Genomic DNA, 21,266 nt, shown 5'->3' with positions numbered 1-21,266 from the left:
TGACAGCAATGGAAGCTGAGACCATTTGGCAAGATATGTTGTTAACCACTGTTAATAACTAGTTCCTAGATCTCCTTCACTACATACCCAGAGAGGCATCTTACAAGTGATAACCGAGCAGGGGCCCTATGTCTTTGGTGGTAAGCAAGAAGATAATCCCTTTCTACAGCTATACAGGGAGCTAGCTCTCCTCTCACCCTGTTCATGCTCTCCACTTTATAGTCTCTTCCCTTCCCACCAAATGGTTTCATCAAAGGGAAACTGTGGGGTGTGATTCAGCTTGGAAGGAACTTTTAGAAGTCATTGGTCCAAGCTCCTGCTGAAAGCACAGCCAGCCTCAAAGTGTGATCTGTTAGCTCAAGACCTCTGAGGAGATCCTTACCCTTTTCAATCTTCTTGGAGTATTTTTAATGAATTCTTATACCAAGTGAAAGAAGTATAACTGATGCAGTACAATACCCTTTTGCTTTCACCTAAGTGTATGGATCAACAGATAATTGTTATACAGTGTCAAGCCCTAAGTATTTTGCAATAGAAATACAACCTCCTGGCCACAGTCACAGAGGGTGCTAGTCTGGATACACCATGTATCCAGGTTAATCTAGTGCAGCTACAATCATAGTGCATAAGACAATCTCCTGTCTTCTGTACTAGACTGAATTTTTCAAGTATAGCATGAAATAAAATAAATTCATTATTCCAATTAAAATATTCACAAAGCATAACAGACTTAAAAAGAGAAATAGTTTTATATCTCAGTTGCTTTTTACCTTGACAGAAGATATACTCTTCAATTCCTTTCTCAGCTCCACCACTGATTTCTGTGACTTTGGATAAGTCGTTTAGGTCTAATCTTCTCAACAAGTGTAGCTAATACTAAGTGCATGAACATATATGAAGGCTTTTACATGTAAGCATGACTCAGATCTTCTGGAGGTCAAATGCCCAAATCTACATTTAAAACTTTGATCTCCAGACCTCTGTGTGCTGTTTCGTAAATTTTAGTGGAGACTTACATATGATGCAGGGATATTTGAAGGTATTTATTAGTTCAAATGCACACAGTGCCTTAAAAATGTAGAGTATATAATTACTAATACTATCAAATAGGTCAGTATTTAACCAATACTCATGTCCTTGTTAGCTTAGACATGTTGTTGATTTTGTGTCTCATTTTGGACATTTAATACATAATCAGCTTTCTAAACATTTCTCTGCTGGACACAGGCATCAGAGTACATGAGATTAATGCTATCTGAGAAATAAACCCTCCTTAGCCAATACACTCTCTAATGCACAGGCCTCCATAGTCACCTCTTTGACCTCTTAGCCCATTTAAACACAAGAAATGAAGGACTTCCACTGCTGATGGTGAAAATGAATGGTGGAAAACCCAGGGGACAAAAAGGAAGCTGAATATTTTACAGAGACAAATACACGATTCCAGGAGGCAGACTTCACAAGATGAATGGTTTTAACAGGATGGATGAGGTCTGCACTCACAAGTGCTCTTTCTTATCTTGTGGAAAAACATCTGTGCCTTCCCTGTCTTATTACTCCAGAGGAATACATGCTCTTTTCCCTGCCGCATGGTTCAGCTCACAGCCCAAAAAGATAAAGTACAAATCTACCCTGACTTATGTACAATTTAGACACCAGGGTCATTTATGTCCTCTTCCAAAGCTCACTGAAGTAAACTAAAAACCTGCCACTCAATCCAGGGATTCTGGATCAGAACCAGAAAGCATTTTTCACTCTAAGTTCCTGACTGGGACTTTCTTGGGGTTTTCTCTATATTTATATTTTGTTTTCTTATAGCCTCATTGTTGTGGTTTGGTTTTTTTAAGTCCTATTATGTTCTAATTCCTCACCACATTCAGACAGGCATGTGATATTTTGCATTCATCAAAGGGGGATGGACAGGAATTTGACTTGGCTACCACTCTTGTGGCTGGCCCCTCAGACTGGTCTAACACAGAGACAATACTGAAACACATTTTGCAGACTCCTTTAAATTAAAACCTTGATAATGTCCAGAAGCAGAAGTAAAAGTTAAGCCCTAATGTGCTAGGTGAAAGGAGAGAAACTCTCTAATCCAAGGAACAAGTCACTTAAGGAGACACTTGGCAAGATGGCAGGGAAATGCTTCCAAATTATAAAATCAAGTATATTTTTTATATTTCTTCTTTTGGCCTCTTCTGCCCATGAAACTAAATCTTCTTTCTACCTCTTTCACTTCTGCCCAGAGCTGGTATTAGAAAATATCTGAAGCTAATACTACTAACCACATAAATGCTTGCAGCTGCCAAGGGGAGCAAGAGGATACTCCCTCATTCTTTATTTCACCTTTTACTGCTTCCTGAGCTTTCTAGTTCTGCTGATTGCCCTAAAAGAGGAGGCAAGATGGTTTTGCCCTCTGAGGTGGGTTTGAAGGCAGCCACAAACAGTTCGGTCTTTTCCAAAGTGCCTTAACAGTGAATAAACCAATACCCCCTGCTGTTCAACAATCCCTCCTGCTGGCCTCTCAAGAGTAGTCATCTCCAAGACAGCCTCTGTGCCCCTGTGTCACTGCAGTGGCAAGAGGTACCGACAGGGGCTAAAAAACTAGTAGCATCCCAGTTTTGTGATCTGGCTGAGGAACCTCTATCTCTACCTCATGTATTTACCAGTTATCTTTCTCTGTGTTCGATTTCTTTCTCTTCCAATTCTTATATTTGCACTTATTTTAGCCTTTATTTTAGGGCTCTTCTTCAACTATCTAAAAACAGCACAAATGATAGGGCGCAATCTATTTCTCAGTTTATGGACTGCTTTCAGTGACTTGCTGCCAGCCCACACAACATATATAAATCATGGATTTTAGACCTGCAGCCCTGCATCAGCTAAAGAGATAAGTAAAATTACTTCTTGTCTTACACCTCCCTGTTGACAAAGTGACTCCCAGCTGAAGAGATTCACCATGTGCTCTTTATTTCAGCAAGCAAGAAACATCCATCTCACTCTTCAAATGTGCTCTTGAGACAAGAAAGGAGTGTGCAAGCAGCTGTTGTGTAGGACTATTCAATTTGTTAAAATCATGCCCACTTTGTTTTCTCCCAGTGTAGGTATGACTATACATGGTGATATATATCTAAGGCTGTCATTTTCATGGCTGTAAATCTACTCAACAGAATTCCAGAGGAAATTGCCATCAGCAAAGAAATCGGCCTGGAAATTTTCAGTCTGGCAGTTGTTATATTTTGCTTGTTTTTGTAATAATCACTTTTAAATGTGAGAGATGAAATATTTTGCAAACATATTCTTGAAATACAATGCAAAATTTCCTCCTTGTCACCTTTGTCCCTGGAGGCAGCAGACAACCTTGATAATGAGTGGAAATACAATATGCCTACCTTTCCTAAGGCAGATGCAACCAGAGGATAAAGAACCATTTCTATATGCGATGACCCTTCTTGGCTCTGTTCTAGATTTTTCTCTTTAGGGCCTCACCATAAACAGGCATAACCTCTTAAAAAACACCATATACAGTCATAACCTCTTAAAAAACAAATACTACCCAATCTTAACCAAAACATCTGTTTCTTTTCTTAATGAACCTGGCTCTTTGAGGAATATGTGATTTGGAAGCTGCATCTCCAATGCACTGAGGATACTTTCAGTTTGATATAATTTTAAAACTGGAAGTACCTGCCAATGGGAAAGGCTCCCATTCAGCACCAGTTTTTATCCCAAATCAGACTTAAGTCAAATCCCAAAACTTGATCCAAAACTAGCTTTGAGGAAAAACTAATTAGGATCTTCAATCTCCCCAGCAATGTAACACAGCATATAAGCAGGGGCTACTGTAAATTACAGTCTCCATGGAAGAAATGCAAATCATAAGTAGGGGCAGAAAGTGATGTTACCACCCTTTAGAGTAACAAGATCACAAAATACTTAAAATTGGAAGGGGATGTTATCTAGCCTACCTCCTGCTCAACTGCAGAGCTGAGTTCCACTCCAGCTCTGAGTTGCACTAACCTCAAAGCTAGATCAGGTTGCTCAGGGCTTTGAAAGAAGTATCTCAATTCTAAATTTCTTGAGAGTAAATAATGCAGAAATCTATCTTTTCTCAAAGAAAAGTTCATTTGGATTGAGCATTTTCCTTCTTCTTCCTGACGATGGAATGCCTTGATCAACACGCTTATATGAAAATATACCCAGAAAAGTTGCTTTTGTGACTGAATTCAGCCATTCTTTCTCTGTTGCTAGAAGCAAACAAGCTAGGCTCTTCTTTGACTCACAGATTTTTAAGTGTACGTAGCAAGTGCATCCCTTCACTGAAATGGGACAAAGAGACACATTGCATTCTAGTGGCTCAGTGTGGTAAAATACTTCTGAGTATGAGCATACTACTCATATTTCTCTAGTCACTACTTTTAAAAGGACTTATTTAACCTGACAATTTAAATAGGGTTTTGCAGTGAGCTGCTTCAGAAAATAATGAAAAGGCAAGGCTGCAGAAAATGAACTCCATTTATCAGAAAAATAATTTCTGGGCCATTCTAGTAACAGTATTTCATTTCGTATGCCAAAAAAACCCCAAACCAAACAAACACACAAATAAAGACAGGACCAGGTCTAAAAAGCATAGAAGCAAAGGTCTCAATCCTGTAAATACATACACAATTTGCAATGGTAGGCATCAGCCTGTTCAAATCAAGGGAGCTGCTTGCAATGGAAAGGTATATTTGGCTTAATTTCTACACAATAATACATCAGGTATTAACTCTTTCTATCCTGCTTCTGACATCCCACCAGCACGGACAAACCTGAGTTGTTAAAAACTATATAAAAGGAAATACCTGAAATATCTTTTAATGGGAATCATAACAATATCACACTTCATGTCTCTGTTCTTAAAATAACTCCTTAAAAGTAGCCTCTGCAGTGCTGTCTACAACTGCCTTCATTTTTTCAGCAACATGTAAGACTACAGAATCCTTGTAGTTAATATGCGTCTATATAAATGCGTGCAAACTAAATGCTGCCTTCACCTTCTTCATGTCTATCCCAACACTTGTTGAATGTCTTCCTAACTGATTCTGGATGGTTTGTTCTCTAAAGCCAGGATTGTCTTTTTGACAATCATCTGTCACAAAGACCTTAATCTTTAACCTCTTGAGCTAGCATCAGAGGGAGAAGGAGCTTGTGAGTCTCCCATACCTGGGTTGAAGAACTCAGATCAGCAAAGCTGCTTCCTGCAGGTAGTGAGGAGGGGGGCAAAGAGAATCTACTGCTGGGGGCTGTCATTAGTCATGCAGTGCTGGACTCACATGCCTTGAGAGGTAGCAAATTCTGTAATGTTAAGAAAGGATGTTGGGTAAGTGGTGTAGACACAAGGCTGGGAGATAAAAAAAGGGATTTCAAATGAGTGTTACAGATGTCTATCTGACATGATTACAGACTCACTAAATTATTCTGGCTGCGGATATTATAGGACAAAAAGAATCCCATAGCTCTTATCATATATTCTCTTCTCACTTTGATTATTAAAGGTGATAACTTCAACTCACAGTTTTGATATTTACAGTTAATTCTTTAAAAGCACTGTCCTAAGTGGTTTACAGGCTCTTGAAAGAAATTAGAACCTGCACTAAGATCTTAATTGACAGCATAAAAAAGAAGGATAAAAATGGGGCACAAGGGCATGAGTTTTGAAGTGTACCTTTTTTATTTCCTGCAGGAAGGGTGAGGGTGCCAAGGCTTACTGAGAAACCTGATGGAAAGCAAAATGGCTGGGAAGATAAGGTGATCTGAGTGTGGGACAGCATCATGCTGCCTACAGATCCCACGACAAAGCACACATTCAGTGTGTTGCTCCACAGCTCTCTCAATCGCTTTTGCAGCTTGCCCAGTGTGCTGAAAGCCCATAAGCACACTATAAGTATCTCCAACTTGCCATTTGCTGCCATCCAAGAAGACTGCTCACAAGCTGTGTCTGAGTCAAGGGATTACTGTAGGTATAAAACAATACCATCATCACTAAGCAGATGAAATATGCTACCTATTTCTTTACCTGCCTCTTTTCTCTAAGTATAAATACTAACAGGGTTGGGTTTTTACCTGCACGGGTAGTCATTTCACAGTTCCTAGGTTTCATTTCATAGCTTTCAAACCCAAATCATTTACCTTAATTTTTAAAAATTTGAAAATTTGATCTAAAATTTCAAATATATCATATCAGTATGGTTATTGCAAATTATCACCTGCTCATTGCCAAGTAAGAAAAAATATACAGCCATCCTAATTCTCCTTTCTTATATTTCCTGGGGTGCATGCAGTATAAAAACTCACACAGCCAAGAAACCAGTGGGGCCCAGATACCTGACAACAAGTAATCCAAAGATCCCAAGCCTGGTTTCCTGTTCTATTATCTGTGCACACTCTTACACTGTAATGGAATTTCACTAAATAATGATGCTGCTTTCACACTTTACCCCAGTCCTGCTCCTGGCCTGTGGCTGGGGTACCTGCTCCTACAGTAGTTTTCCCTAGTGACTGGAAAACTGCAATTACAGTTGGACACTTAGATTAGGAGTATCCTGGGTCTGCAAGTCTCTATTTCAAATTACTCAAAGCAGTCAGTAATACAAGTATCAGCCTTTTCAGTCATCCCCTCCACATACAAAGTGCACAGTGTGAGGCACACAGCTCTCCTTCTCTAAGCATAATAACAAAGACATACCTTCCCCCACTCTAAGAAAGGACAAGTATCACTAGAGAAAGTTTGCAGTCACCACTTTCGCATTTTTCCCCCTAGCTTCATTAAATTTGTTGCCTTCCTTCCTACAGATCCTATCCAATGGAAAACAGGAATAATTCCCCTCCCCCCCCCCCCCCTTCTTTTTTTTTAAGTGATCTTGCTTTCTTTTTAATCATTCAGTATTGTCTGGGCAGGACATTATCCTTGTACTCTGTGCACTTTCTGATTCAAAATGAAAATGAGCACTGTGAAAAAGATCTTTAATAAACTGGAAACATTTCTTTGTGTAAGAAAATAAGGTTCCCTCCAGAAAGTTTATGCATAATGAAGGTGAAAAATTAATATGGAACTGGTCCAGGATGGTTTATGCATCATGCTTTGAGACTGTATTATATGCCTTGCTTCTAGTAAGCATTTGACACACCTCAGAGTATGAAAAAAAAAAAAAAGGAAAAATGAAGTCACGTCTACTATGTTAGAACCAGTGGATTTCAATTGTTTTAGTTTCCTAGTTCTTATAAATGTTTAATCAAGATGAAAATATTCTCAACCCAAAAGGTCTGACTTCCCTAAGACAGCCCAGAAAAAATATTTTTATAATCCTAGTAATAAGATATATGCCTATCTCATAGACCCTATAAATACTAAACCCAGCATAGAAATGAGTGGGAAAAGAATTTGGCATGATCATTAGCAATGTTTTCAAGAAGAGAGACTACTGAATAAGATATGTAAGAAAATAAACACAAGAAAAGAGAGTAAGAGCAAAAAATTGAAGCCACCACAGTGTCTGGTTGTCTTTAAAAATACTGTGAACTAGTGGCAAAAGCGTCCAGATTAACCTTCTAGGCTTTTAGGCACAAAGCAGCCTGACACCCAAAAGTACAAAACAGCACATCTACTTATGTGCCTAAATTCTGGGGTGCTTAGCAAGTCCCAACATGCCTAAAAGTCATGCTGGGTACCCATCAGGTTTCATTCAGCCTGAGAGAGTGAGCAAACACCACTGGAGTGGATGGAAAGACACACTGCTCTATTTTTAATCAAGTTTATTGACTGCAGAAGAAACTGCAGTTCGAACCACATTTGTAAATCACACCACCAGTTGTCTTCACCAACTGTAAAAGCTTTTAGAGAATGTTTATGCGTAATGGTGGTAATATTATGGCTTTGGAAGTTTGCTTCTGCCATGGTCACTCATTTTGGACATCACCTGTTCTTTGTAAAAGGGGTTGTTAAAGAGCTGCCAAAGAAAGAATTGTGTTGCAAGGAGTATTTTTATCGAAATTATGACAAGATTCTTCTGCATTGGTGGCCTGGAAAAGTATGCTATATTTTCCTATAAACAGATCTTCTGCAAAGAAAGCAGAACTTGAAGTTCTTGAACTTCAGATAAAAATACTGAGCATTTTAGTTGGTAACACATGGGAAAGTGGAAGCCCTGCTGGTAATAAGTTATCTTTTTTAGTCCTAGAAGCAACAGAAGACAGGTCCCAGACATGTTTCCACCACCCATCCAACGGAGCAAAAAGGAGCCTTACCACCCCTGCTGTAGCAGTGTAATGTCATGCAGCTCCTCCTTTCTGGGGTTACTACAGTACCATGTAAATCTCTTTGTTTCCAAGCCGCAGCTACTGAGGGACCTTTACAGTATTTGTCTCGACACAGCAGGATACTTGCTGTTTCAAGACCCTAGGTTATGTTAGAGCCCAGATCTCCCTAGTGCTCAAGCTGAACAAAATGGAGTTGGATTTCCACAGTGTGCCACTTTGGGGAAACAGTTATGGCTCAGTAACCATATTTTTAGGATGCTCAGTGGAGGAAGCTTGACACTGGTCTGCAGAAGACAGGACAGCACAGCTGGTAGAGCTCTCAGAAGAACCTGTTTGCTGAGGAGAACATCCTCACCCTCTGTGAAAGTACATATGTTGGGCTGAAGCATCCTGAAGAGCAGGAGACCTCCAGGGCAGGTTTAGCTCATGCCTCTTCCAATCAGATGACAAGCTCCGGAAATGCACCAGGGACAAGACTATACATAGTCCAAACCAAAGCTACCCTGAAATGTACAGAGAATGATGAATTCATATAGAATAAACCCTTGCAATTATGCCTTAAGACACATTTTGGCAAGCCATGGCAGCAGTCTCCATTCCACACAGGCATATCTGATTTTCACATGGATTATGACAAAATTAGAATTACCTACATGATATAATGCTGCATGCCACTAAAACCCAAAAGGAACTCTCACCCCATGGAATATTCTAATCCTGTGCTTCAGAGGAGCCTGGTAACTTTATCATGGCTATGCTTTCTTAAGTGCTATACCATATTATAATTGAAGACTATTAAAATATGCTAATCATGATTAGCAAATTTTAAAAACTCTTCCTAAACAGCAATGCTGAAGTACCATTAGTTGAGCTGGGAGATCACATTTGTCAGCAACTAAGGACTAAAATAGGAAGAAATCAAAGATTTGTTCACTATAAAAGTCCTCAAACCAACTGAAAATATTTATTACACTGCTATAAAACATCAATAAAATAATTCTTTTTATAAACTTGTACTATCATGGTTACGGGAAGTAGCTGTTAGGTTGAAAGACTCCTGTAGGAATGTGCTCCTTCTCCAAAAGGAACAAATCTGCGCAGAAACATGCATTGTTAAAATGATAAAAATTATCATTAGAATTTGTGTCACAAACTATCTATTTCAATACTCCTGCACTTTTCAAATATCATGGGGTATTTCAATCACAAAAGCACCCCCAGAAGTCTGCATGACACTGTAGGAGCCTCAAAACCATCAAATATATATCCCAAGGTCACTGCACTCAGGAGTGTATAGCACAGATGAGATGCGTTGAATTTTAAAGGGATAAATGTTACCTGTGCTGAGCTACTGTGCTGGGAAACAGACCAGCACCAGCAAAGTCATAAATGGCTCAAGGGGCCCCAGACAGTCAGGGTGTACTGCTCAGAGGAGTCAGTCATGGGAAACATGAGGTCAAGCTACATTAGGGCACCAATTCCTAGTCTTTAAAATAAAAAAGTCCCCTTTTGAACGCAAGATCAACTACTTTGGTTATAAAACAGCAACTAAAAAATCTGTTGCTGTCCCCTGCATGTGCCACAGCAGGTATTTGTGGGGCTGCCGCAGAGACAAACCTGCTCAAGCAGCAGCGCTCAGGTCGGTGTGTTAATGAATGGACGTTTGATGGATGGAGGGATGCGCCGTTAAGCCTTCAGAGCTGGACAAAGCATCAAAACGTGAAATTGCTTTCCACTTTGCCAATTCCCCGTCACATTATCGTTAACATCAGAGCCCATGTGTGAATTTTCACAGAGAAGTGTCCTCAATGATCATTTTCGCTTGAGGAGAAGTTCGGGCCCTTGCGGCAGTGGCTGCCCCGGGGACTCCCGGCCAGCCCGGCCAGCCCCTCAGCTTCGCTGCCCGCTGCGGCCCTGCCCTCAGCGCCCGCTCGGGCCCGATCCCGCCGGTGTCACCACACACGGTCAGTGGCGGGCAGCGGTGCGCTCCGCTCCGCGCATGCGTCCTGCAGTAAGGAATTGTTGCTCCGCTCCGCGCCAAGTTGCAGTCCGCGGCTCTTCCCCCGTAAGGCGGCGGCGGCGGGGCCGGAACCGAGATGGGGTGCGCGACGGCGGCGCGGCGGGATGGCTCGTGCACCCTGTTGCTGCCGCTGGTACTGGCTGTGGCGTGCGCGGCGCGCAGGTGAGTGCCGCCGGGCCGCGGAGGGGCGCGGGCATGGGGTTGCCCAGCCGCCTCCCTCACCTGCCTGTGCTCCTTCCGCCAGCGCCGACGGGCCCAGCAACATGTCCTACGTGAAGGAGACGGTGGACAGGCTGCTTCAGGGCTACGACATCCGCCTCCGGCCCGACTTCGGAGGTGAGGCGCCCGCGCTGCCCAGACCCCCACACAGACCCCCGAGCGCGTCCCTCCGCCTAACGGCGCCTCCCGCTCCCCCCGCAGGTCCGCCCGTGGATGTGGGCATGCGGATAGAGATCGCCAGCATCGACGTGGTCTCCGAAGTCAACATGGTAAGTGCTGCCCGCAGCGGCGGAGCCCGCCGCGCCACAGCGCCGCCTGTCGGCCGCGCCGCCCCTCCCCGCCCCTGCGGTGAGCGCCCCCGTGGGTGCGCCCAGCCGCGCCCGCAGCACAGTCCAGCGGGGACCGGCTGCGGAGGGGAAGCGAGCACCGAGCGGCAGCGGCCACCGTGACATAGCCAAGCACAGAGCGGTTGCTAGGAAAAGTTAGTTGAATTGTTGAGATAATGTTTGCATGCCTGAATGGGCACTCCAGAAGCGCTCCCTGCCTTCCTGATCAAAATACCTGCTGCAGGTCTGAGGTTTAGGTGCTGCTAGCAGTGGTTTGCCCTTTGTGTAGTCCACAGCTGTCTTCAGAAATGCTGGAGTTTCTTGAGCTGTATGAGCAGATGGACAGATGTGCTTTTCTTCCTGTTAAATGATTTAAAGAGTTTGACACTTCGCAAACTAGCGGTGTTGAGTAAAAGGTGCAAAAAAAAAAAGAAGAAAAAGCTTCTAGAAAATACTCTTTCTTGTAGAAGGAAAAAACCCCAACACTGCAGATTAAGTCCATGAGGTTGTTGCCTATCCAGCTGTCAAAATCAGAAAAGTCTCCTAGCTACAGGTGTGAAATCTAGCTGCATTTGATGCCAGTTCTGCTGCTGGAGGGAATGCTAACAGACATGCAAGCTTAAAGAGCAAAAATATATCTGTATAGTGTTTGCCTCGTTTGACAGCCTTTTCCCAGAAGAAAACAAACAAACAAAAAATAAATCTGGTACATGTTTGAATATTTACAAAATCATCTTGAATTAGAATGCACCATGGGTGTTTTTCTCTCACTCTCTTACGTTTGGTCTCATGAGGGGAACACCTGTTTAGTTAAAAGTTAGTTAAAAGAAGCTAGAAACCTTACATTTCCATCCCGATCACTTTATTTCACTCAGAAAGAAGTGATACTTGCCCATACAAAGTAATTTACCCTGGAGTGGGGATTTTTCCATGGTATATTAGTTGTCATTAAAACAATCTCATCAGAGGTTGTTCCCATCCTTTTTTTTTTTTTCTGTTTGTTATCTATATACAGTTCCTGTTTGTGTGTAACTGATATATTTGCTTATGAATATGCTTGGCAGGATGGGGAGGAAAGGAGATTTGTCACACTACTGTAGCACACCAGGCTCTGCAGAGTGTTAATACCACACAAGACAACATTTTTTAAGTTTCAGCTCCTGGAGTTCTTGTTACTGTATTGTGCTTTCAGGGAGGCACATGGTAGGGACTGTGCATATGAGGCAGAGAAAACAGAACATTAGACCTTGTCAGAACAGTCGAAGAGCAAACCTCTTCCAACTCCAACCAGTTTCTGCCACCCTGTAATGGGATTGCTGCTTCTACAAAGTGGTACACCCTGGGAAAGCCAAACACAGGAAACACTATTGCAAAAATACCTACCCTGAAATGTCCAGAACTTACCTTGTAAAGTCTCAACACCTGAAACACTGTTAATTTGGAGGAAAATGGGTGTGGGAGTTTCCAATGGCAATGTCACTGCGGGGCATTAACTGCATTGCACCAGCTCACAGCATTTCTGCTAATCTTTGATGGATCCAGCATGCAAATCCCTCCTCCATTCCAGTGCTTTCACAGCCCCTTGGAAACTGTAATTTGAACTTTATGGGTTTTAATCAAGGGAATTTACATGCTAGCTGGATTATTTGGCTAATCTCTGCTTGCAAGGGGCAGCTTGACTAAGACTGGTCAAAAAATACATTTTCTTTTCATAAAATGTCACATCTCTCACAGTGGAACAAAGCAACTATTCCCAGGTACAGGCAATTGAAAAAACATTCTGAATCAGTCTGAAAGGAGCTTTCCTATATTGCAGGTGCTTAGCTGTACATACCCATGTCTAGCATGTTTTTTGTTGCATGGTCTTTATTGTGTTGCTAAAGACTGTTACATAGTCTTTTGGACAACAAACAGTAATTTCATGTCTTTGCAGAAATGGGGGGACTAATATCTCATCTTAAGAAAAAAATTTCTACCTAGTAAAATAATGCTTTATTCTGACTTTTTTTTTTTTTTTTTTCTGAGAATCACAGCCTTGAGATGCTTAATGTTGCAGCAACCTGTGAATCATTCACCTTCTCTCCTTTCATTTTAAACTACTGGCTTGTAGATTACTTTTTGTTTAGTAAAAGCTACCATTCTGTGGCGTCAGAGCCAGAAATGTCTACAAAAAGATGCTGGTTTATAGCTTCTGTTATCTATGGGGCAGTTTTGCTGCTGAAGGAACTTGTAACATGAGCAGAGAGAGCAACACCTTCATACTGGGAGCTCCTCCTGGCAAGAGAGTCTGGTTGGACTCCACCAGAGCTCTGTTAAGTCTTGCCCGAGCAGTATTGGAGGGAGTTGTCTTATCCCTAGGCTCTCCTCAGGCACATGGAACCTTATTTCCAGAATGACAGAGGCAGCTATTCCAATTCCTGGTACCCAGAGGCAGGATTAAATTTTCTACTCACATCTCAGTACTTAAACAAGAGCAAAGATTAAAATAATTATACACACACACACACACACACACATATATATATATATAATACACCTAGCCTATGAAGGAGGTGTACCTCTTTGGTGTATTAGCTGAGAATTTGTAATGTAGGATGTCTGCCAAGTCAACAGGCTGATCTCCATGAGTAAATCCAGTTGAAGTATAGACAGCAGAGCTATTGTGAATTCTGTGAACACCATCAGTAATAACTGCTCATGCAGCTTGTCTGGTTGTAGTGGCTTCTTCAAATATAGTTAAATGTTGTGAAATACTTTACTAATAAATGAATCAAGACTTGCACAGCCTTGAAGTCAACCTTTCTGTTATTGCTCCTGAGTACTTGGCCCTCATCTGTCCAGCTCTTCAAACTGTATTGTTTTATAGCTGCCTGTTAGTTCAATAATACTGTAGTGAGTGGCTATAGCAACTTTTACAGAAGGATTATTTGAAGCTCTCATTATTGTAACTCTCCCATTTGGCATCAGATATATTGTCATATATTGATTTTTTGCAGGTAATAAGCTGAAGAGCTTGTCAGACATCAAACAAGCAGCAGAAGTAGAATGTAAAAGCCCTAATGACCGTTGCCTGGTTCTTACTGTACTTTCTTCTGAATACCATAAATTTTAATCTGTTCCCTTGAGATATTCACATTCTTACTACACTGACTGCAAGCATTCACTTCCAAAAATACAAAATGACCCTTTGCTTTGTCTTAGTTAATGGTTGTTCAGCTACCTTTCATCCAGGACAGGTTTCTTTAGAAGTGTATCAGACATTTACGTGAATATAGAGAGTTCATTAAGAACCATGCTACAACTATTAAGCTGCTGTGATGTGAATTATCTGGTTTACTCTGATACCTTTACGTGGTTAACAGAAGGCGCTGCTTGTGCATCAAGAATAAAGAATATTCATGATTCATGAAAAAGCATGATTCATGGTAACTACTGCCAAGCTTCAGGGCAAGCAAACAAATAGCATATTGGTGCATCTACTAGGAAACAGTCAAGAAGTAGCTGGACTCTGCAAAGAAAATACACATGCAGTACATGAGATAATTTTCTTTAAAATGCTCCTCCTGAGCAGGTGGTCAAACCTTCATACTAGGGAAAAGATAGCTGTACATGTTCTAAAATTTTGAAAACTAGGGTACACGATAAAAAACCTCTTAAAATGCAATTGAAAGAGACACCACTTTTTTTTTTTTTTTTTTTTTTTCAAAAAGCCCGTTATTGTAGAGTGGAAACAGTGTTCCTAACCTACCATACTGATTACGCTGATGATGTACACTTGTTTTGTATGATAGCACATTGAAAGCTTTGTGTCCCAGCAAAAAAGAGGGTAAAGAAAACACAGAATATACAATTCTTCTGTTTCTGTGCACCCCAATTCACTTTTACTCAAGGCTCTTACATTTATCTGATCTCACAAATAAGTCACAAATCTTGCAGAGAAGCAGGATCTCATCTGTTGCCTACTGTTTAAAACTCACTAGCTGGTTCTCAAGATCTCTCCTTAAGTAGTTTCTTATATGCTGCCAACATCCCAACCTGTTGAATAACATCTTTTTGCACCAGAAAAAATTTAGTTTAGCTTAAGGCACTTACTTTCTGTGTCCTTTTGAGAAAACAAATAATTAAACAAGCTGCATAGATTTTTTTTTTGTCCATTTCACATGACACCACCCTCTCAGATTGTGTCTCAATCCTTCTAGCCCATATGATTATATATAAGAAATTGGACATAGAGACAGCCATTATCTTCTGGTGCATCTTTGACACCATGGCTTATGCTGAATGATGAAGTCGTGTTTGAAGCACAGAGTAGAGTTGCATGTCACATTTGATCCTTTACTCTCTCATGACTGCAGATTATTATTGGTTTGGAGAATGAAATTTCTCCCACAGTGCTTAAAGCTCCACTGCCTATGTTATCAGAGACCTTTTTCTACTACACCTGTTTATCTTTACCTGGAAGCAATATAGTATTTCTCTTTTTCCCTTTTTTCTTGCTTCAGGGCTGCTCCCAGGCCTGCTGCTGAAACACTGGCTTACATTACAGGTTGAATCCAAGAGAAATGTGTTTTCTGGTATACTAGAAGTTTACAGATATGTTACTTTATAGACTTACAAACAGTTCCATGTCTGAAGGCTTGCCTATATTAGTTAGTTCAGAGCATCTTTCTTTGTTCAGTTTGGGTAGTGAACAGTTCTGCAAGTGTGGAAAAATGATGAGCAAACCTGTGTTTTCGCACCACATGAGGATTAGACTTTTGTTGGGTTGTATAAACAGTAATAAAGAAGAACGTCTGCATCCACAGCTGCATGAACAGGAGCACAGCCAGTAGGCTGAGGGAGCTGGTTATCTCTATTTAGGACTTGCTAGATGACATCTAGGTTCTGTGTACAGGAGAGAAGCAGAATGCCCAGGGAGGCTCTACAGTCTCCATCCTTGGTGGTCTGCAAGACCTGACTAGATCAAGCTGTGAGCAACCTGGTCTAACTTCATAGCCAAATTTTTCTATTTTATAAAGTAATAATTGGTTAACACATCCAGGAGGCAGAGCTCCCATTAACATTAATAAATATTCACTGATATTCCGCTGTGCCTACTCTCAAGAGTTCCGAGACAGTTACACAAGGTGAATTTGACAGAATAAATACACAGAAAAGTTTTCAAATTTACCTATAAATCCAAAGCAAGGGTATAGATGCCTCCAGGGCCTAAAGGAATAGAAGGGTTTCACCTTACTTTAGGGCTGATGCCAGCCCAGGTGACTGTGGCATCCTGCGCTGGTAGGTTTCTAGTCAAAAAGTTAAATCTGTGGGTTTAAACATTCAGGCTGAGTGAGGCTTAGAACCAAGGCACTGAAAGTTTGCCCATTAATCCTGGCAGGCCAGTGCTCATACATTGGACTCCAATTTTAGGAATGATAGACTTTCATGTATGGGTGCAGGTTACCTTAAGGCACTTTCTGTAGGCTGAGGGAGGCTTAAGATCTTTAAGAGATCTTTTATAGAGTTTCACATTTGTTTTGTTCTTTTTCCCTTGCTGAGAATTTAGCATGGTGGCTGTTGTGAATCTCAGTGTAGGAAACAGTCTGCACTAGGGAACCAAGTCAGCATTATGAACCCCATCGTGTACCCCTTTGCATCAGAGCAGCCAAGTCAATTTTTTTTTTAATCTTAAGTCTGGTTCCTGGAGAATTATAAAGTAAAACTGCTTCAGCTCAGCCAGTGAGGCAATAAAAGTGATTAGGGTAGTCACAATAACAATAAATGGTCCTTGGTCTAAATATATTTGCCTGAAGATATTCATGCAGATTAAACTGATTTTTAAAAGTGACATAAAACTCAATAATTGTTAATAAAAATTTGCTTAGCTGTATTGCAGAAGAAAGAAGTACTTTTCTGTTACATGGAAGCTCTTCTGAAGAGCATGAAGGACATGCAAAAGTACTTGAATTTTAATAAGAATGTTCAGCAACTGATTTTACTTTTTTTCTCAGCAAATACAGAAAAACTAATCAAGCAGTAAAACATAAAGGTCAGATCATTTCATCATTGTCTATTCCAAACAGGAGTAATTATGTTAAAGAGTGAAACACGGAATGAATGTATAAACAGGCAGCTTGAGGTTAAATGATTGGATTGCTGTTACTGGATGTTTTCTTGGGGTTTTTCTCATTGCTCTTCAACAAAATTAACAGGTAGGCAAAAAGAATAAAGCAGTAACTTAAATGTTGTTTGATATGATCCAGAAAGTGGATATATCTTGATTTTTCAAAAGTTAAGAGTAAACTGAGAGTAGCTTCAGGGTTGATAAAAGCTGTAGTCCAGATCTTCCTTTTAGCCTGACAAGCACACTACTTCCCTGATTTCAAGGTTTAAACAAACTAGATATGAATGCCCTTCATAAAAAAGGTGTCATTCTTTTATCTGATGTTAAACTCACAGTTTCCTACAAGGGCAAGCTGACTCCCTCAATTATTTCTCTTTCGAGCCACTGCGGGTGGCTTGCCCTCAATTTCCAGCTTGTCTCAAGAGCTGATAAGCTCAGTTCTGACCTGTGTACTTTACCTTTTAGCCCAGATTTTACACCTGACACCACCGGCCATCCTGACACATCTGTAGTCCAGCCATATAATGTAACTTGTGCAGAGTTTGTATTTCTGAAGACAAGAAATAAAGTGGTCACATTTCCCATTTGTTTAAAATATTTTCTGACAATAGCATGAGATGACAAAGGACAGAAAATGAAGAGTCATTTTAATTTTTAACATAGGGGTTTTTTTGTAAGCTGCTGCTTACCTTCTTGTTTCTCCTGAGCATGGAGTCAAGAAAAGGATCCGAAACAACTGCAGGTCTGAAATATGATGGTATTACTGTGATGAATTGTCAAAAATCTGTTCCACTGGAGTAAGTGACCACCTGCAAAGGAAAAGACCATGTTTTCTTAATCATGCCCTAAACCACTTCCCCAGCCAGGTCTGGTTCCTGAAACCTACAGTTAATTGTATCACTGTGGTAAGCAGTGGTGCATATGAAATGGGAGGGGTGACACCTTCCCCCTGTTTAGTGGAAGCTTTAGCACCCAGTTTGGGGTGTCTGGGGTTTCACTTAAATAAGGAGCATAGCTGTAGTGAGATACGCTTTTCAGTTAGGTGGATGAGAAAATCCAAGGTTTTCCCCAGCTCTGCGTTCTTGTGGACTGGCACCAAACAACATCAACTGCTCTGTTATCACCTTAAACTTGCAGCTTCTGGTCTTCTAGTGTGCACAAACCCCCCGGTTCAATGGCACAAACCTTTTGAAACATTCAGGGTCCCAAATTCTTCAATATTGGAAAAGTCAATGATTCACACAAAAGACCCATTCCCCCAAACTAACTGCATTTGAAATCTATAAAATATAATTTTAATTTCTTCTAGGAACATGAAACATGTTTCTTTTCTTGCGTGTGACAGGGGAAGGGCTTAATTAAAAGCTTTCTCCTTCATTTTCTCCTATTGTATTGCCTTTTTACTTCTGATTCTGGATGGGAGAGAATATCAGAATTTTCCAAACTAAGCATTTTTCTTCATAAAAAGGTTTAAGGAATGCATTTCAAGTGTCTGCAGAACTTGTTTGGGTTTTTTTCTGTTATTTTTTATTTATTTTTTTTTAATCAGCTTTATTTTGTACTCTATAGCCTGAAAAGTATTCCTTAACTCCCCTAGGCTGTGTTTATAAATTCTTTAGCAGCTGCAGTTCAGTACAGACTAGGAGTTGAAGCTGTGCAACCAAGAGTTGCAACAGTCACACCACCAGTTCTCCCTGTAGTGGGAAAAGATCCCAGCCTCAGGGGAGGAACAGTAACAAGCTCCAAAGCTAGTACCAGAAAGACTTGTTCCTGTTCACAGGATGCCAGGTACTCTGGGACAACAGTTGAAACTGTTGAAGCAAACCCAGAGATTGCCATCATTCAGAAGTATCTCCAGCTGATGTGTTTTATTGATCACTGTATTCTAAACAGCAGCTGCCTGGAAGAGTTCTCTGGGGTCTTCCATCCATCTAAGTGTGCTGTATTTTGAAGCATCAGTAAAGCCTGAAAAAAACAACTATAAGGGATTCTAGCAGGTGATGGAAGAGTCCAAGGTGGCTACCAGAAAGATTTTGTACTTTAATGCTCTTTGAGATTCCCTTTTATCCTGTAAAAAAAAAAAAAAAATTCAGGATCTCAATGTACACACTACCATTCTTCTAGAATTCCTCTTCCCCCGTATACAATACTGCCTGTAACTCTGGCAGTGCTCCAGAAAGCATATTAAAATGAAATTATTTCCACCCCAAAGGATAAACTATTGCAAATATGTTCGCAAGGAAATCTGTAGTAGCATTCACTGCATAATCTAGCTTAATAACACCAGATAATGCAGTTTGGTTTATTTTTTTCTTTAAGCAGTAGCTCTGTATTAAGATTTACATGGGCTGAAGAAGGTAGATTAAATTACTTGCCTATCAACATTTATGATGCCCTCTTAAGATTAAAACACTGCTTTTGGCCGAAGCAGTGTCAGACGGAGGTTTGCTCCATCCTCTGCTGGGGTAAATCCTTAAATGTTTCGTGTTATGTCATGAACAAAGGAAAGGTAATTTAAAATGCACAGACAGCTCCTAGAAAGCTGCATTATCACACACGCGTCCACCCTGTAGCGAGATTGAGTTGTAAAGCTTTAAGTGTTCGTGATAGAGTGCGTACTTTCAAAGCAAAAATTAATGATTTTAGACTGCCAAACTTAATTAAAGGTTGGAATAAATGTTCTCCATTAAAATTCATCAATCCATTTGGCTGAGATGGAAGAATTTCAGTCATGTCTTTTTTAATTGCCTGTAGAAAGAACAAGAGATAGCAAAGTTAAAACTGTTGTAACAGATACATGCTGTCTAAATATTATTCAGGAACTTAATCATATTAAAAGAGGAGTGAAATTTATTCCCCAGCATATTTTAAGCTGAAGAGACTTAAGTTTAGCTGAAGTAACGTGAGTAGCAGTCAGCTGCAGGTAGATATGTTCCTGCCTGTGTATTTTGGGAACTTCTAGGCTGTATTAATTCCCACAAAGTGCTGAGGACTCTGGTCCCATGGAAGCAGACTAGATGCTGATAGTCCAGCTGGTTTCAATGAGCCTGTGCGTGGATGAAGTTTCTCACCAGTGAAATTAAGTACATATTAGCTTTATCTGCTCAACAGTTTACTCAGCAGTTTGCAGAAGCAATCCAGCTCTGCGGTTTACATCAGTTTTAAGCCATTGTTTCCTGATAATTTTCTGTCATTACTCACCAGCATGACAGAATAACCAAGGTGGGGGCGATGCCCTCCCAACCTTCCATGATGATTTATCCTTTTTTTAGCCAATTTTTTTTGTAAACTGTTCATTGCTCAAAACAATACACTGGTCAAGGAGAGAAATGGATGCGGTTCAGAGGCTTCATACATATATTGCATTTCACAAGCAGTGCAGCCTTGTCACTAGTTTCTTGTGAAAGAAACAAAACATGGAATTAACAGCCACCTGTAAAGTCTGGGTTTATTTTGTCTGCTGTGCCAGAAACAGCTAGGGGGAAAAAAGTAACCTGCAAAACTTCAATAACATGCTGAGAATCAAATCTGCTATTGCAGACTTCACAGCTTGTTCAATGCTCCATGGATTCTTAAACTAATGGGGAGCAGATACAGTGTCATTATGCTATCAATTGGAAATGAATCTTGAATGTAGATCTTTTCAGTCTCCACTGTCAAGTGAAATGAGTTTGTTTTCCAGAAGCACAATGGGGATATGGATTTCTGAGCTCTTGAGGAGCATTTATATTCCAGATATCCCATTCTTTTTTCTTTTAATTACTCCTGGTAGAAACTCAGAGTAAGCACAGAGCAGAGAATTAGAAGGACTAGCATATTTCAGGAAAATATAAAGATAAACATAATAAAATAGTAACCTTATAACTCACAGGAGTCATCCTGGCGCTTCTCAACAATGTGACATGGTCTAACAGAGCAAGTTGCTCTTTGAGGAAGTTCTTGACCTGGATCAATTCAGTGAGCCAATTTCAAATAGGAAACTAAAAATTCTAGAGTGAGACCTCATTCTGGAGCATCTCATCCAATGGACATTTTATTATGCCAATATTGAAAATATACCATAATGCAATGCTTTCACTGTTCCCTTCCCAGAAACTTACAATCCTAAATGCAGTTTAAACTGTTCTGCCCTTTAGATAACATCAGGGAAATACCACTGCCAGTGACAAAATAGGGAAATGTGGTCCATGACCAGTTCAGCCACTGTCACCCTCTGGATTTGATCTCCTCAATCTCTCACTTGAACATGGATGTTTTGAATCATAGCAGCCCTCCAGTATCTGAGGGGGGCCTATAA

At 40.6% G+C, this 21,266-nt stretch overlaps 1 protein-coding gene across 5 annotated transcripts in view; it reads left to right on the top strand.

Moving 5' to 3' along the window:
* The first annotated feature begins 10,273 nt into the window (after window positions 1-10,273).
* The window catches only part of GABRB1 (gamma-aminobutyric acid type A receptor subunit beta1), a 129,554-nt gene continuing 118,561 nt past the window's right edge, over window positions 10,274-21,266 (top strand). For 4 of the 5 annotated variants that reach the window (XR_010616599.1, XM_065697863.1, XM_065697884.1 and 1 more), the window contains exons 1-3: window positions 10,274-10,480; window positions 10,563-10,654; window positions 10,739-10,806. Coding sequence is in view for 3 of the 5 variants with exons in the window: in XM_065697863.1 (XP_065553935.1) it covers window positions 10,395-10,480; window positions 10,563-10,654; window positions 10,739-10,806 (246 nt within the window). In the remaining 2 variants the exon portion in view is untranslated. Of the gene's footprint in view, window positions 10,481-10,562; window positions 10,655-10,733; window positions 10,807-21,266 lie in introns of those variants that run through there. The other variant, XM_065697869.1, reaches the window with a different exon arrangement.

Source organism: Lathamus discolor, chromosome 1, assembly GCF_037157495.1.
Source record: "Lathamus discolor isolate bLatDis1 chromosome 1, bLatDis1.hap1, whole genome shotgun sequence".
Taxonomy (NCBI): Eukaryota; Metazoa; Chordata; class Aves; order Psittaciformes; family Psittacidae; genus Lathamus; species Lathamus discolor.
Note: the sequence above shows the minus strand (reverse complement) of the source record. Positions and strands in the feature narration are given on the sequence as shown.